The 17,767-nt window shown below is 40.5% G+C and overlaps 1 protein-coding gene across 1 annotated transcript; it reads right to left on the bottom strand.

The window, feature by feature from the left end:
• Positions 1–1,361: 1,361 nt before the first annotated feature.
• Positions 1,362–5,146, bottom strand: LOC121802560 (tubby-like F-box protein 7). The gene is made up of 4 exons (XM_042202247.1): positions 4,675–5,146; positions 4,251–4,338; positions 2,662–2,791; positions 1,362–2,097 (listed from the first exon to the last, which is right to left on the bottom strand). The coding sequence occupies exons 1-4, from the start codon at positions 5,071–5,073 to the stop codon at positions 1,515–1,517; spliced, it is 1,200 nt and encodes a 399-aa protein (XP_042058181.1). The 5' UTR covers positions 5,074–5,146; the 3' UTR covers positions 1,362–1,514.
• Between the last annotated feature and the right edge of the window lie 12,621 nt (positions 5,147–17,767).

Below are 17,767 nucleotides of genomic sequence, written 5' to 3'. Positions count from 1 at the left end.
AGTCGATATGCCATCGGCTGGGGCGATCACTCGGTGCAGGGTTGGAGGCGTTGGGAGTGGAGATGGGCTCCCTCCCCACAATGGTGACCTATATGAGCCGATAGGGGGGCGATCGATCTGCCCTTGCGATCCCAATGCTGGTGCTCTAAGAAAATGAATCTATCGGGTTCTTATGCGAGTCTCCCACTACAATAGTTGATAACATAGTTGATAATTCCAAATTATCTTATGGTATAGCTTCTTGGCTGTGGTTGAATTCATATATGGACAGTTTAAGAATTTAAATGCAATCTATTCTTAAAAAAAAATTACCAATTTTATTTAAATTAAATTGGTGGCTAGTTATTAATTTTCATACTATTTCAATAAGTTATTCTAAATCTAGATTATATCCCGTTTAGAGTTTATGGTTTTAACTAGTTAGTCTAACTGGAATTTAATTGGCCAACCAACAAACTTCAGAAGGAATGTACGAATTACGAAACGCCTGCTGCTAGCAATGTTTAAAACAAATATACTATATGATCTAGAAACGAAGACAATATTTAAGCATTCCTACACAATAAACTCGAAAAGGTAAACAAAAATACTAGTAGTATCATATTTACGTAAAGAAGAGATAAAGATTTACTTCAAAATTCAGGAAAATATAATATTTTAGATATCAAAGAGATCTTATGTGTTGCTGGAGCATTTTCAGTTTGTCTTTAATATTATTCAAAATTATTTGTCGTTATTGAGTTTTTGCACTAGAAAAATGAAATTGACATTTTCTAGTGCATTTAAGCGTATTATTTTTACTATAATTCAAAACATATCAATTCATTACATAAAACATATAGTATTAATTCTTTTTAATATCAATATTTGTTAAAAGTATTTAACATGTTTTGGTAACAGTTTTATCGTATTTTTATGCTAACAATATAAATGGGCATATTAGTACACGACACATAATAAATCAGTTTACAACACAACACAAAATATATCAATTTTCTTCAACATCAATTTTATTAACATGTTTTAGTTAACAGTTTACACAATTGGGAATATCAATCAATATTGCAAAATGTAAAACGATATCATACCTTGGTTGATTCACAGTAAAATATGCAACTGCTGATACTACTACTAACTACTCCCTCTATCCACCATTTAAAGAACTATTTTACCATTTTGAATTGTTTACCATTTATAGAACCATTTACTTTATTCTACTTATAGTATACGGACCACACATTCCACTAATTTTTTACACTCACGATCCATTACTTATCACATTCAACTCACTTTTCTCTCTTTACTTTTCTTCACAAAGTCAAACAACTTCTTAAAACTTATGAGAGTACTACTATCCTGTATTAAAAAGGTGAAACGTGTACTGATATCATAAATCCAAATTCTGAAGTAACAACCTTAACAAGCCATACACAATCAGCACATTTACACAATGAGCAGACGATTACTAGCACATACACTTCCAGGAAATGGCAAAGCCAGGCAAACAAATCACGCTACTCACATGCTAGTTTCGTCCCAAAACTGGTCAGGCAGATTGCGAAAGCCTGGAAGGCTGAGAGAGGCCGTCGATAGTCCATTGTGAAAGTATCACCTCCTACCTTGCCAAACTGTAGCAGCACTGTTTCCTCATCACCCCTCCCACAGGGCTGACTTTGATCGACTGTCGCAACTAGTTGGAAGTTCTTCACTGATGCCACGGTTACTCTGCCATGGAAATTCAAGCACCAGCATTCCAAGTGTTCGTGCCATCTTGGCGCCTTGTTTTTCAAAATTGTGTGTCCTGGACTGGAGCATTCGGGCTGCTTCATTTTCAAATGGTCTTGATGGGTGGTGTCACATGACTGCTGCTCACCCGACACTGGACACGTGAGTGAGCACACCATCCTCCGAGGCCCTCTTGACTTCAAGAGATTAAATTTATACGAGACCTGCCCCACTTCGAAGTTTCCAGCTGGGACTTGCGGGCTTATTTGCTTGCTTGCCACACGGCGCCCAGATTTACTGTTTGATGGTTTGGCTCCGTTGTGTGGTGGCTGGCTATCATATACTGTAAAATTGGTGCCTAGAAAATCTGACCTGGCGCCACAGAGATGAATCTGTGTTATTACATACTCATCCAGAAACGCGGAATTCTTATTAAATGGGGTAATTGAAATAAGATACAGAGGATTGTGAAACATTATTCATCCAGAAGGGTGATCAGATAAATGAGCATGAAACATACAAGACCTTCCAATGTTGAATTCTATTAAAGTTTCGTGCACTTTTGCAAATCATATCAAATTGCCAGTAGATAGGTATTCAATACTTCCACCAATAAAATAGTTGTACAAGACACTGCATCACCAAAAACTCTCAAAATTGTTATTTCACACTGGAACAAGTAAAGAGTTGGGTGGCTTGGAAGTAGAATGGAGTCTAGGTAGAGCTTAGCAAAAGCCAGAACAAGTGCCTTCATATAAAGTTATTTTACAGTACTCAAGAAGAACCAACTCCTTTAGTTGCAAATCCATTATACTACTGTTTAGCACTCATATCACCTAAAGAGCAGCCCAAATTATGAACTGATAAAGTAATGTGGGACCAGCAAGAAGTGAGAAGTTGTCTTGAGGCACAGAATTACCAGATGGAAATCCTAACCTTAATTTTCCAACATAGGCTTTACTTCCTTGAGATAAATCCTCAGGATCTAAAGATATGATGTATTCGGTGCGTGCCCCATTTTTGTATCTCCGTGCTGCCAATAGAAACTTCCCTTGGTCTGTGAATGCTGTCACAGGAATAGAAAGAGAACTATGAGCTTTTAACTGTAAAAGAGTTTGGAGAAATAAGTGGACACAGAAGTTAAGGGGATGTGGACATGATTTCTGCTAAAATGGGGCATAAGACGTCAAATTTACATACTAAGTTGTAAGCCTACAAAGATCAAAAATATTTAGTGCCATATCCAAGCCTATAAAGAGTTTAAAATCAAATTATACCTCTATCCATATAATTAAGTGACAGTGATCCATCCCTTATCTATTCATCTCATGCACTTGAAACCCACATTTACCATAATGAGGGCAACGATTATATCATTAATCCCCAGGAAAAAAGATGAGGTTATAAGCTGTTAGAAGGTGCTTGGTCACATTTTCAATACTATGGTTCCAAAATCTACTTAAATAAATAATTAAAAATAAAGGCTCAAGTAAACTCTTCCTGAATTGAATTTTACTCAAAAAATTCTTAAATTTGGCCATTTATTTATCAGACTCAACATGTTAAAAGTTAAATAATGTCACTCTATTTATTAACACTCAGCAAAGATTACCACCTACGTAGTAGTATTAAACTATGAATACCTTAATATTTATGAACAATCTAGATCTGTTAGATATGCTTAGCTAGAAACCCTCTAACTCTACTATAGCAAAAGAAATTAGTTGAATCAGGAACAGACTGTGAAGAAAAGTTAATGGCTGCAAAACTACAACATAATTTCAGCACAATAAAGGTGACAAGACATGAGACTTCCGCAAGCACATTTATCAACTTAATTGTACTAGATCACCTAGTAATTGAGTTTGGTAACAGTATAGGGACTTCTATTTCTTTTAAAAGTTTGTCTTTCTCCCAAAAATAGATCTTTAAGTTCTTTCATCATCTTCCAGTGAATTTCAGAATTGTTATCTGATCTCAAGGTTGGACAGCTAGGTGCTTTATATCTTCTGGTATCATAATTTCAAGACCTTATTTGGTGCACGCTATGCATTTGTGTGACTTAATAAGCCCACACACAATTTGATTTACAATAACACATTCGAAATTCATAAAATGAAACTTAAGGTAACTAGTAGGAGATATCAAAGAATGATAACAAGAAGCTAATACAGAACCACTCTCAGCAGTAGAAGAAGTCTATATTCAAGTTTGACTACATCAACATGCACTTAAATATTAAGTAGAGAGAGTGGCATTATTGCTGACCAACCAACGCTGACTTAGAAATTTCATAATGGTCCCTCTCTGACCAACTCTAGAGATTAACTAGAACAGAAAAAAATCTTTAGCCAACCCCCAAACTTTCCTTGAGCCCTCAAAGCACACACAATTCGCTGAGAGATGTAAAATGAGAAAGGCAATTTCCCAATCAAAATGTAAAATAAGTGTTTCATGGTTCATCATAATAATCACTTGGCAGTTAGTCTCTTTAAAACATCAAAGTTGAGAAGCAGGCGACTAACATGGTGTGAGAGCAAGATAGAGGTAAAACGTTGAATTCTTCTTGTCGCGTTTTATGAGGCATTGAAGTGGACCATCCCGAGGCCCTGGCTGCAAATATAACATCAGATTTCCAGAAAATGAATTCTAGCCACATTCATTAGTAAAAATATCAAATACTAAAAACAAGGCTATTGTATTCTCCAATATCATTTTCACAATAATACCCCATGAAAAATGCCCCAACATTAGAGAAAATACAGAAGTTCAATTTAGCTATAATTATTTCCTTTGACAAAACAACTGGACCTTAATTGATACTCCTCCGTTTCTATTGCAACAATACCCTAATCGTCCACTCGATTTATGAGACAAACGCACCAACACAATCTAAGATAAAATTGGTGAATAGCATAATAATTAGACACGAAAACTGCAAATATGGACCTTTTTGAGAGAAGACGGAAAGGTAATTGTGCCGAGGCGGCGGAGGGAGGAGGTCTGGACGGCCTCGGCGGTGGCGTACCTCCACCGCTTGCAGACGCAGGCGCATGAGACGACGTTTCGGCGCTGTGGCCATTGATTCTCGCTCGATTCCACTCTATGAATTATATCAGCCAGAAGCTCGGGAAGCATCCCCGCCCACGGCCCCGATTCCGATTTCGATTCCCCAGGCGATACGACGCCGTTTCGCTGCTGATGCATCAGCTGATTTTCTCCCCTTTGCTCCTCCTTTTCATCATGATTACTACTACTAGTGATGGATGTGATATCTGTTGATTTAGATTCTTTATAAGATTTCGAAAGTGAGAAGGAACGATGATTGATTTTGCGCCTGAGTGACATGTCGATTCCAGAGAGAGAGAGAGATTTTTTTAGAGAGAGGAAAGAGAAAAAACAACCAAGTGAAGAAGATGGCGGATAAATCGGGTAATAATAACAGAGCTACACCACTGTTACGTAACTAACCAATAGTAGGAAGCTAAACTTGAAAAGTCAGGTACGTGTGACTTTTTAAGTGGTCTGTGTCTTTTAGTCAAGCACAGTTGCGTAAGGGGATAGGTAGTTGTATATGTGTAAGTGGTTTATTTTGACCGTTAGACCTCTACGTCGTCGTTTACAAGTTACAACTCATGTATTAGTAGGGCGAACACAGCTATGCTATACTCACTTCTTCCGACAATAGGAGTTATATTTAGTTATGCCACTGATTTTAAGAAATATATAAAATAAATAAATTAAATAAGTTAGTGGAATTTGGATCTTATTCATATAAATAAAAAATATGAGTATAATAAGTTTGTGGAATATGAGGTTTATTTATCATAAAAGTGAAATAGAACTATTATCCTGAGACGGATGGAGTATTATTTAAGACAAAAAAATCTCTATAACCTCATAATATAATTATAAAATACTCACCTCAGTTTGCCGATAGGAGTTTCGGTTTACCATTTTAATCCGTTCGCCATTTCCGGTTCAATTTTATTATAAATGATAAATAGAGCTAACATTCCACTAACGCATTCCACTCACACTTTATTATGAAACTAATAAAGTATATAAAAATGAGTCTTACATCCAAGTATCTTTTTTCACTCACTTTCCTTTATATTTCTTAAAATTCGTGTCGAACTTAAATGGAACTCCTAGTAGCGGACAGAGGGAGTAGTATAGTACTACTTCGTCTGATGCTACTCGCACGTTTCTATTTCGGCTCGTCCCAAACTACTTGTACTATTTCTGTAAAAATTATAATATTTAATTAAAATATTAAAGTTTATATGTTCTTTATTAAGTATTTTCTTGTTAAACTTAAAATACTACTCATATTTTATTCAATCCTAAATTTATAATTTATAGTATAATAAAAAAGTGTAAATAGGGAGGGGTACTTGTCACAAATAATAAAGTACAAGTAAATCATATCTAAGATATTTGTCTCGTATATTAGATATTTAGGCCATCTGCAACGCTGTCTCTTATCTGTCCCTTAACCGTCTCTTAAATTACTATTCATGGGCACCACTGTACTTTTTTACTTCATCTCTTAACTAAGGAACATAACCTGCAACCCTCAATCTCTTATCCGTCCATTAACCGTCTCTTCAATTACTATTCATTCAATTTCATTTTTTATTTTTATTTCCAACAAATTCAATTAATAAAAACACACTTCATTAAATAAAATAAAATTACAACATAAAATTCGTGAAATCCTAAAAAAATTAAAAATACATAATTTAATAATTTCATCCGCCAAATTTTGCCCAAATGTGGCCCAAATGTGCTCCATTAGATCATCTTGGAGTTGGGCGTGGGCGGTAGAGTCACGTGTCCTTGCCCGAATAGACAACCATTCTTGTATAGACAGATGCACTCCACTGCGAGGCGGACTACTTGCGGTAGAGCTTCCGGGGGCGTCAGGGTTGAACCAATTTACCGCCCAGGTCCTTCATCTTGGACAATCATGTTGTGCAAGATTATGCACGTATACATGATGTCGACCATACTCTCCATGAACCACGTACGAGCCGGGGCTTTGATTATGTTGAAGCGCGCTTGAAGAACCCCGAACACCCTCTCAACATCCTTGCGAGCAGCCTCCTGCTTCTGCGCAAAAAGAGCCTGCTTTCCGTTCACATGCCTGTTGCACGTCTTCACGAAGGTTGGCCACTTCGGGTAGATGCCGTCGGCAAGATAGTATCCCATTTTATATCGCCGGCCGTTAGCGATGAAGTTGATGGCCGACGCTTTACCAAACAAAACTTCGGCGAAGAGGTCGGATTAGTGGAGCACGTTTATGTCGTTGTTCGATCCGGGGACCCCGAAGTACGCATGCCAAATCCATAGCCGGTAGTCGGCAACGGCCTCGAGTATAACGGTGGGGTGGGTGCCTTTGTGGCCGCTAGTATACGACCCCCTCCACGCCATAGGGCAATTCTTCCATTGTCAGTGCATGCAATCGAAAGCTGCCAAGCATCCCGGGGAATCCGTGCACTTCTTCGTGAAGGTGGAGCAGAAACTGACAATCTGTCGTGCTTGGCCTCCGGAGAAATTCGTCGGTGAAGGCTGCCCGGACGCCTTTGCAGAATTGGATCAAGCACATTCTCCCAGTGCTTTCTCCAATGTGGAGGTATTCGTCGAACACATCCGCCGTTTGTCCAGTCGCAAGTTGACGGATTGCTGCAGCACATTTCTGCAGCGTCGTGTAGCTGGGACGGTCGACGGCGTCGAACCTTTCTTGGAAGAACTCTTCCCGGGCTGCCAATGTATTTGCGATGTGGAGAAATAGCGGTTTCCGCATGCAGAAACGTCGACGGAAGTAGGTATCTCCCCAAACCGGATTATCGCAGAAGTAGTCGCAGACTAACCTTGCGGCGGCTTCCTCCCAGTTACAACGAATGTAAGTCCGGGTGCGTCTTTGGGGCGACACGGCTTCCTCCGCCTCCCGGCGTCGATCTTTTTCAAGTGATTCTTCCATTATTCGACGCATTTGCTCATATAAATCCATTAGATCGATTAAGTTTGGGGGAAGAATAAAATAGTTGATTTGAGATGAAAATTGGAGTTGAAAGAAAGATGATTTGAGAAGAATAAATGTGTGTTTGTGTGTGAAATGAGGATGAAATAGGAGTATTTATAGAGTAAAAAATAAAAAATAAAAATAGGAAAACGGTTGAAAAACGGTAATATTACCGTTTTTCGAATTTTAATTTTAATTTTTTTAAAATTCGAATTTAAAAAAAATGATTTATTGCGTCAGCGTGACGAAACCCACTCGCGGGGCAGCGAGTGGGTCACGCATGGCGCCGGAGTGCGCCACGTCTCGCGCGCGCGTGGCGAGACGTCTTGCGGGCCGTCTCGGAGAGACGGGTGTTTCGGCGGGATGGGGACGCGACGGGACGCTGCAACGCGTCCCGCGCTCATCTCGTCACGGAGGAACGGGCTTCGAGCCACCCGCGTAACGCGTTGCGGGTGGCCTAATGCTGTCATGTATGATGAACTTTAATTTTAGAATAGCTGACTTTTTCGTGATAAAAGAACTGTAGAGATTTATTTATTCTTAAAGCATTAGTTATATAAATTCAGTGTCATATCATTGCTAAACGCGTATAACAAGCATATTCGTATATAGATTGTAGTGAAAAGAACATCCAACCGTTTTGTATTCTATCAAGATCCCTATGATAGAAAAAAGGTCAAACCAAATTTGTGTGGTATATATTTGGTCTATTGCTTTCAGAAGAGAACAAAGACTCGTTCAAACTTGAAAATGGACTTCTTAAAAAATTACTCCCACCTATCCCACTTTAGAAATCCCAATTTATCATTTTGGGTATCACACTTTAAGAATCCCGATTAAAATATTTCATAAAGGGTAATAGGCCTTACATTCCACTAACATTTTTTACTCACATTTTATTATAAAAATAATATATAAAAGTATGACTCACATTCCACTATTATTTTTCACCAAGTTTTCTTTGCATTTCTTAAAATCCGTGTCGAACTCAAATGTGACTCCTAAAATGGGACGGATGGAGTATTTACTAGTATAATATACTAGTTTATTATAGAAAATATGATGAATAAATAAAAATAAAAAAATTGAGAATGTTTCAAAAATGAAAACATAAATTAGGTATACTAACTTAAATAGTTATTATTTAATTATTTATTCTCTTTCTGGATATTTAGTTATGGAATTATTTAATTAGTTATTATTCTGTCGAGTCGAGCATATTTATAAGCTATGATTCGGGTTTTCTTTGTTGGTTCTTTCTCGAGATGTATTAGGTTAAATCGAACCAACCATTGGGATATTTAAAGAACTTAGAACGAGTCACATAAGTTTTGCCCATGCGGTACAAGCGTAGATTACTAACACTAGGGTTGTCAATCCTAGATCCGTAACTCCTAAAAGCTCCTAAGACCCTTATAAAGTCCTCACTATCAATTAACAGTGTCATTTTAAGGGAAGTCAATTGTAGTGTCTACTAAGTGGATCTAACTCGCCAACCTCCTCTCACGATTATATAGCAAGTTATATTAAATCATCACCGAATGTGTCACTCAAACGTGAAGTATTATAGAACGAATTAGGGAAGAAACGAAGTAAAAACAAAACGGATATTAAATAGCAAAACATAATTGTATAATCAAAGTCATTACTAACACATCCCTAGAATCCTATGAATTTAGTTACACATAATTGAATAAGCTAAAAACATAGAATGAAGGGAAAACAAAATGAATATAAGAACTAAAGCAATAAAACCCAAAGGTTGAATCCTTGTAGCCTTGATCTTCTCTAGATTCCTTCTTCAACCTCTTCCACAATGAAGAACTCTCTTAATTTTATGCTCTAAAATTATAAGGCAAAAAGAAGATGCTAATTAAGAGGTTTGAGGGGCTATTTATAGAGGGAAAATAGAGCTCCATCAAATAAGGCAAAAAGTGGCTAAGTTTGGTAAATCTTGGGGAGAGAGTAGGTCAATTTCGTGCGCCGTGTTTTTGCAGTGGGCCGTTGCACCTTGGCCAACGGTCGCTGCACAATGATCTATAGCCTCTGCCTCTTGGATAGCGGTCGCTACACTGTATTGCATCGATCGTTGTGAATATTCCAGTAGCTTCGGAAACTCTTCGAGCGGTCGCTGCGCACTCCCCAGTAGTTTCAGTACAACTTTCTCCGGAGTGGACCGCTACTGGTTCCCAACGGACCGCTGGGCATATTGAATGCTTCAGATTTCCAACTTCAACTTTTTGCTGTCTTTTTAGGCTCAAATATGCACAAATCTCACAAAACACGTCAAAATACCAAAATAGAGAAAATATGCAAAATATAGCCATGAATTGTGGTTTTGACATTAAAAACGGACCAAATAAAGGCCTTAAAACAGTGCAAAATCTGAGCGTATCAACTCCTCCAAACTTACATTTTTATTTTTCCTCGAACAAAACAATAAAAACACAAAATAAACGCACGGAAAGCACAAGGACTAAACGTCGTAATTGCCTCAAAGTATGGAATAAAAGGATCACGCATGTATTAACGCAATCAAATCAAGCATGACTTATTAGTGCACTTTCATTACTAACTTGTGGAACACCTTGAATTCATGCACTTACATGTGGCAAACTTCCTGATATGGCTAATTTCATGCATTGATTAAAGGGTTGAATTCGTGCATTTACGGGGTCTAACACATCTTTTTAAGCTAGGTGTGTAGAAAGTTCGCCAGGTCCAGGAAGAAGAGAGGAGAATTGCATGACCTAAGGAATCTGGCGAATAAGTGAGCATTGTGGAGAAAAATGACTAGACAGAGGTGATCACGAAGCTGAAGGGCAGAATGAAGATTTCTGCGAAGGCTTCTAGAAGATCAAACCTGCACCTATATAAGGAAGAGAGCATACAATCTGGAGGAGGACCTTTTTTGGGCACTTTGCTCTTGGCTCTCTTAGCTCACTCACTTCCACACACTTGGGGGGACTGTTCGGGAATTTGTAGGGGTTCAGGTCATTTCATTTGCTGTTTGATGTTGGGTAACACCGTCCTTGTGTAGGGCGAAGATACAATTATTTACTTTCGATTTATTTGTCATCGTGAATTTCACCGAGCTTCGCTGTTCGAAGCTCGGCCCGGTTTTCTGTTGAATTCTCATTATCTATGCATTTTTTGTTTCCGTATTTACTTTACTGTTGTTGATTTCGATTATGGATGCAAATTATTTTGAGTTTGACATAGTTGCTGAACTAGATGTTTGTTTCTCGCGTTGGTTTATTGAGTTTGAGTAGAATTGTTGGAAGCTTGTGTAGATCGGGGCAGATCTGTTGAATCGGAAGTTATGGAGTTGATTTTGTTGGTTGTTTGGTTCAGAATGCTTGGATCCGGAGAGGATTGAGCATCCGACGCGTGGATCTGAAACAAAGTAGTTAAAGTTTGATGCCTAGTTTTCGTGTTTTCGTTTCATTCCGTCTAGTATATGTAGATCTGTTCTATTTTCGGCTAATTGCAAGTTTCCGACGTCCGAACTTATACATTTTGTTTGAATCTGGATTTGTGCTCTGTTTTCTTCATGTTCGCACTTGATTCAGGTAATGAGATGCACGTCATTGTTAGTTAAATTCTTAGTTTGTTAGTTGCAGCTTTTCTTCCGTACTTTCTGTTTCTGGAAAATGGTCCCCACTGTTTACTCGCTTTCTGTCTAGCTATGTTAGGAAGTTCTTTACTGGGTCTAGGAAATTAGTTTGAGATCTAGTGGTTATAAGGATGTTCGGCGTCAGCATGATGCTTTCAGTTTCCTAGGTCCAGTGTCTGATTTTCGTTCTTAGGTCTAGTAGTAGTTAAACCTCAACCTAAAATTGTGTGGCAGCAGCCAACAACTTGCCCAGAGTCTCCTAAATGCTTTCTTACGCATCCATCTTCGTGGGATCGACCCCTGCTTCCCTATACTAATCCATAGTATAGCTGGTTGAGGGTTTTTGAAAGCGCGGGGGGTTTGTGTGTCCAACGACCGAGACTTCCAGGATCCTCTGAGTTCCTAGACCTTATGATCTAGAGGATTCTCTGGACCTGAGGGCTCGACCTAGCATAAAAGTACACACGAATCTTCGGTTAAATATGCTTGCTTCAAATGGCGCCGTTGCCAGGGATGGATGGTGTAGTTTATGATTGTGTTTAGAGATTTTGGCGTATATAGTTTTGATTTATTTTTCTTTCTCTTAATTTGTAGTTTATGAGCAGAGGCTCACGGTTTGGACACTGGGGTAACTTATCTGGGTGGAGGAACGATCAGTTTACTTGGAAGGTCAGGGACACAGCATCTACGGTCACCACCAGATCGGGATTATCTACGGGAGATCCATTTCAGTTTGGTTCGGAGAGTGGCGACAATTGGAGTTCGTCAGGAAAAGAGGATCCAAAGTCAACTACAGAAATAGATACAAAGGAGGCAGAGATCAGAGACATGGCACACGTAGTCGATCCAGATTCGGAGATCGGTTCGCTCATTGCCCATCTAGATGGTGAGCCAGCCCAGACTATAGTTATGAACCCACGTCAGAGGGCCATCGATATTAAGACAAATGTGTTAGGCATTCTACCGACGTTCTCTAGACGTAGGAACGAGTGTCCATACGAGTTTCAAAATGAGTTTAGCAAGCTGTGCAGTATTCAGAAAAGGCCTAACGATGCGACGGAGGAAGATTACCGCCTACGTTCAATTCCATTCGCCCTGAAGGGAAAGGCTAACACATGGCTACTGAGGCTACCTCCGGATTCCATTCGAACATGGAGGGATTTCAAGTTGGAATTTCTAGATTACTTTTTCCCTTCAAACAAGACCAACGCTCTCAAGAAAGAAATCGTGGAGTGTAAGTAGGAGTATGATGAGTCTCTTAGTCAGTATTGGTCGCGGTTTAAAGGATTGTTAGATGCCTGCCCAAATCATAGAATGATCGAGGCAGAGATTTACTATCTGTTCTATGAAGGAGCAAACCCTGAGTCAAAGGATTTGATGAACTCCTCGAGCGGGGGAAATTTTACAAAGAAAAAGGGAAGTGAAGTAAGAGAAATTTTGGGAAAGCTGATAGAGGCTAAGAAGGTGTACGACAGTCCGAGGAATGTTATGAGCAGAGGGACGGCAAACGCTCTGAGAGAGCTAGATGACGAGAGGGTCGAGGCGAGAATAGATAGGCTTGAGAAAGCACTCTTGAATGCAATCGAGAAGACTAATCCACCAGGCTCACAAGAAAAAGAAAAGCCTCCAGGGCCAGGAGAAATTTTACCCCAGCAATATTATGGTCCTCAAGAAGGAGATTACCAGGCCCAAGTTAATGCGATGGGGACTTGGAACCCAGATGGAAGTTGGAATCCAGGGAGACAGAGGGATGCACCATGGAGAAACCATCCCAAGGGAAACAGGAATCAAAACAGAACGCCCAGTTGACGCCCAGTTGACGCATCAACCAGAAAGGCAGACTAACTGGTCTGAGAGAAGTCAGGAGGGGCAGAACAATTGGAACAACCGGAACCAGGGAGATCACTCTAATTGGGGAAACATGAATCAAAACCACCAAGGGAACTCTTATGTACCACCACACCAAAGGAACTACCCCGGAAATTATCAGAATACCCAACCCATTTACCAGGGAAACCAAGGCCAGGAAATCAGTACACCAACAGTTCAAGAGGTCAGGGGAACTTTCACCAGAATCAAGGAAGTGGACCACATCTGGGTCCAGGACCAAGTTCCGGCCAGTCTAGTTCTAAGATACCAAGGAATCTAGATGACATGGTGCATGATCTAGTTAGTTCTCAACAGCATATGCAGAACAACTTGCAGTCCAACAATGACATGGTGCATAAGCTTTAGGACGCTCAGTTGGAGCAGAAGGCAGCAATGGATATGTTGGCAAAGCAATTGTCTCAGATCGCAACTTCCTTGAGCGAGATACGAGGAAACGAAGGAAAGATTCCTGCCTCAGTAAGGTCGCCGGATAGGGCAAATATCAGTCAAATCACTTTGAGATCTGGGCGAGGATATGAAGGTCCAGCGATGAGGAAGGATGATGAAACAACTCCAGTGAAGGACAAGGAAGGGAATGATCTAGTTCCTGAGTCTGAAAATTTTGGAGCAGGAAGTTCCGAGAGAAGAGATGACCTTCGGGAAGGTGATTTGAGGAAACCATTACCGAGTATGGCTGAACCATTTTTCCTAGACCCAGAGCCAGAAGTGGAAAATGAGGTAGTGAGGAAAGAAACGGGTGAGTTTTCAGCTGAAGGATCTACAAGTGCGGAGAAACAATTGAAACCGTTCCCGCACCGAGGAGAGGCAAAGAGGAAGAAGGATGAACCAGTGGATTTTATGGATATCTTTGGAAAGTTGGAGATCAACTTACCATTCTTACAATCTTTGAAACTATCGGTCTTCAGCAAATTCATCAAGGAGTTTATAGTTGGGAAGACAAGGCCCAGTGGGATGATTCTGATTGGAGAAAATGTTTCCGCGGTGATTCAGAAGTGAAGGATGCCCTCGAAATGCACTGACCCAGGTATGTTCACCTTACCCATTTCAATCGGTGATGTCAGAATTGAGCATGCTATGTGTGATTTAGGAGCATCGATAAATGTTTTACCGTTTTCCATTTACAAGAAGCTGGTAGGAGTAGGGATGGTAGATACAAAGGTGGTAATCCAATTGGCAGATAGGTCGTGCATTTGTCCAGAGGGAGTCTTAGAAAATGTTATCGTCAAAGTGCATGATTTTCTATATCCTGCCGATTTCTATGTTATCAAAATGAGTGACAATGAATCTGCTGAGTCTAGCGGAGTACTTTTAGGGAGACATTTTCTCCGTACTGCCAAGACCATAATTGATGTTTTTGATGGAACCATATGCCTGGATTATAATGGGGAAAAATATACATTTAGCATAGATAAAGCAATGAAGAAACCATTAGATGTTGAGAATATGCATGCTATCGATGTTATTAACCCCCTGGTCCAGGAATATCTTGAGACTGAGTTGATGCAGGAGCAAATTGATAATTCAGAATTAAGTCACTCTATTGACAGAGAAGTAGCTGGATGGTGCGAGGCAATGAATACAAGGGAATTATCAGATGAAGAGCTAGCCGAAGCTATTTCAGAATTTTATACGAATCCAGAGTCAGCCAGGTCAAGGGGATTAGCTCATGTAGCTAGTATGCAAAATTCTTCCAGGTCTGGAAAGGGAATGATAGCTGATGTGAAGGAAAAAGATCCCTTGCCACAGGAAACAAGTACCCCCAAGAAGGAGTTGAAAATGCTTCCACCAGGACTTAAGTATGCCTATCTAGAAGAAAATGAGACTTTCCCGGTAATCGTCAACAATAACTTGACCGAGGAACAAGAAAGAGACCTACTGGAGGTAATCAGAACGAACAAGAAGGCAATAGGATGGACTCTCTCAGACCTAGTCGGGATCAGTCCAGATCTTTGCATGCACCACATCAGGCTGGAGGAAGGTGCGAAGGCCTGTAGAGACCCGCAACGCAAGCTGAATCCAAATATGAGAGAGGAAGTTTGAAGGAAGTTTTGAAGCTGCTTTCGCTGGGAATCATCTACTCTATTCCAGATAGTGAATGGGTCAGCCCGGTTCACATGGTACCTAAAAAGTCAGGAATTCAGGTAGTTAAGAATGATAAGAATGAATTGGTGCCTACCCGACTTGTCACTGGATGGAGGATGTGCATCGATTACAAGAAACTGAATGAAGCAACCAAGAAAGATCATTTTCCTTTACCCTTCATTGATCAGATGCTAGAGAGGTTGGCTGGGAAGCAATATTTTTGTTTTCTTGACGGGTATAGTGGATACTTTCAGATCTATGTAGACCCCGAGGATCAAGAGAAGACTACGTTTACTTGCCCTTTTGGCACGTATGCTTACAGAAGAATGCCGTTTGGACTGTGCAATGCGCCAGACACTTTTCAACGTTGCATGATGAGTATCTTCTCAGATCTACTAGAGGATTGTATCGAGATTTTCATGGATTATTTCACCGTATATGGGGACTTGTTCGATTCCTGTTTAGCTAGCCTAGACGTAGTATTGAGGAGGTGCCAGGAGAAGAATTTGGTCCTTAACTTCGAAAAATATCACTTCATGGTACCCGAAGGAATTGTCCTAGGGCATGTAGTCTCAGAGAAGGGCATACAGGTGGACTAAGCAAAGGTCGATGTGATTTCAAAATTACCTTACCCTACGAATCAGAAAGAAGTCAGGGGATTCCTAGGGCATGCAGGGTTTTATAGGAGATTCATAAAGGACTTCGCAAAGATTGCTCAGCCACTTACCCATCTTTTGCATAATGATGTTGATTTCATCTTCGACGAAGAGTGTAAGAAAGCTTTTCAGCTATTGAAGGATAAGCTAGTATCTGCCCCTATCATTAGGGCACCCGACTGGAGTCAGCCGTTTGAGATATATGTGTGATGCGAGCGTGATAGTTTTCACCGACCATGCAGCTATCAAGTACTTGCTGGCGAAGAAAGAATCCAAGCCAAGGTTAATCCGTTGGGTGTTGCTTTTGCAGGAATTCGATTGGGAAGTCAGAGACAAAAAAAGGGACAGAGAATAAAGTGGCTGACCATCTGAGTCGGATTTTTCAGGGGGAAACGGACGAAGCTATACCTGATGCATTCCCGGAGGAGCATTTGTACCATTTAGGAAACTTTCCTAGACCTATCAATTGGGATATGATAATGACGGTAACAGGTCCAGGAGATTCTGAGAAAGGGAAATGTCATCTGAACACTGAGCCATGGTTCGCAGACCTGGCAAATTATTTGGTCACAAGAGAGGTGTCTGGTTCACAAGAAATTTTCCGGGCCCAGAAGATGAAACTCAAGAGCGAGGCCAAGTATTACTTATGGGACGATCCTTACTTGTGGAGAATGGGAGCTGACCAGGTGAATAGGAGATGTATCCCCGAATGGAAACAGAGGGACGTGCTTAATCATTGCCATGCATTGGCGTGTGGAGGTCATTTTGGATCGAGGAAGACAGCGAGAAAAGTCCTAGACAGTGGATTTTATTGGCCTACGTTACACAAGGACGCTTTTGAATTCTGTCAGAACTGTGAGAGATGCCACAAACAGGGGGAATTTCTAAAAGAGATGAAATGCCGCAAGTCCCAGTGATTGTCTGTGAGATCTTCGATGTCTGGGGGATGGATTTCATGGGTCCATTTCCATCTTCATACGGGAATACATACATACTTGTGGCTGTAGATTATGTTTCAAAATGGATAGAAGCCAAGGCTACCACGTCTTGTGAAGCCAAGAAGGTGGCTAAGTTTCTTAGGGCTAACATTTTTAACAGATACGACGTGCTCCGAGCGATTATATCTGACCAAGGGACGCATTTCCGTAACCGAGCCATAGAAGCTTTGATGAGGAAGTACCGAGTCCACCACAGACTTTCCACCCCGTACCATCCTCAGTCTAATGGGCAGGCAGAGATCTCCAACAGGGAGATAAAGGCGATACTGGAGAAGACGGTGAATCCGTCAAGGAAGGATTGGAGTAAGAGGCTTGGAGATGCATTATGGGCTTACAGGACAGCGTACAAAACGCCTATTAGGATGTCGCCCTACAGGTTCGTCTTTGGAAAGATGTGCCATTTGCCCGTGGGAATAGAACAACGAGCATATTGGGCAGTCAAGGAGATCAACATGAGACCCCAATCCTGCGAGGAAGAGCGGAAATTGCAACTTCAAGAGCTGAGGAGCTAAGACTGGAGTCATATGAGTCTGCAATGTGGTACAAGGAGAAGACAAGATTCTGGCATGACAAGAACCTCCGGGTCAAGGAACTACAAGTGGGTCAGAAGGTCCTCCTTTTCCAATCCCGGCTCAAGCTGATGCCTGGGAACCTGAAGTCCAAGTGGATATGGCCGTACACTGTTGTCGGTCTTCGAGCAAACGGAGCTGTGGAAATCCAGGGAAGTGCCTTGAACTCTACTCCTTTCCTTGTTAATGGTCATCGGGTGAAG

Source organism: Salvia splendens, chromosome 5 (assembly GCF_004379255.2).
Source record: "Salvia splendens isolate huo1 chromosome 5, SspV2, whole genome shotgun sequence".
NCBI classification, from domain to species: Eukaryota; Viridiplantae; Streptophyta; class Magnoliopsida; order Lamiales; family Lamiaceae; genus Salvia; species Salvia splendens.
Note: the sequence above shows the minus strand (reverse complement) of the source record. Positions and strands in the feature narration are given on the sequence as shown.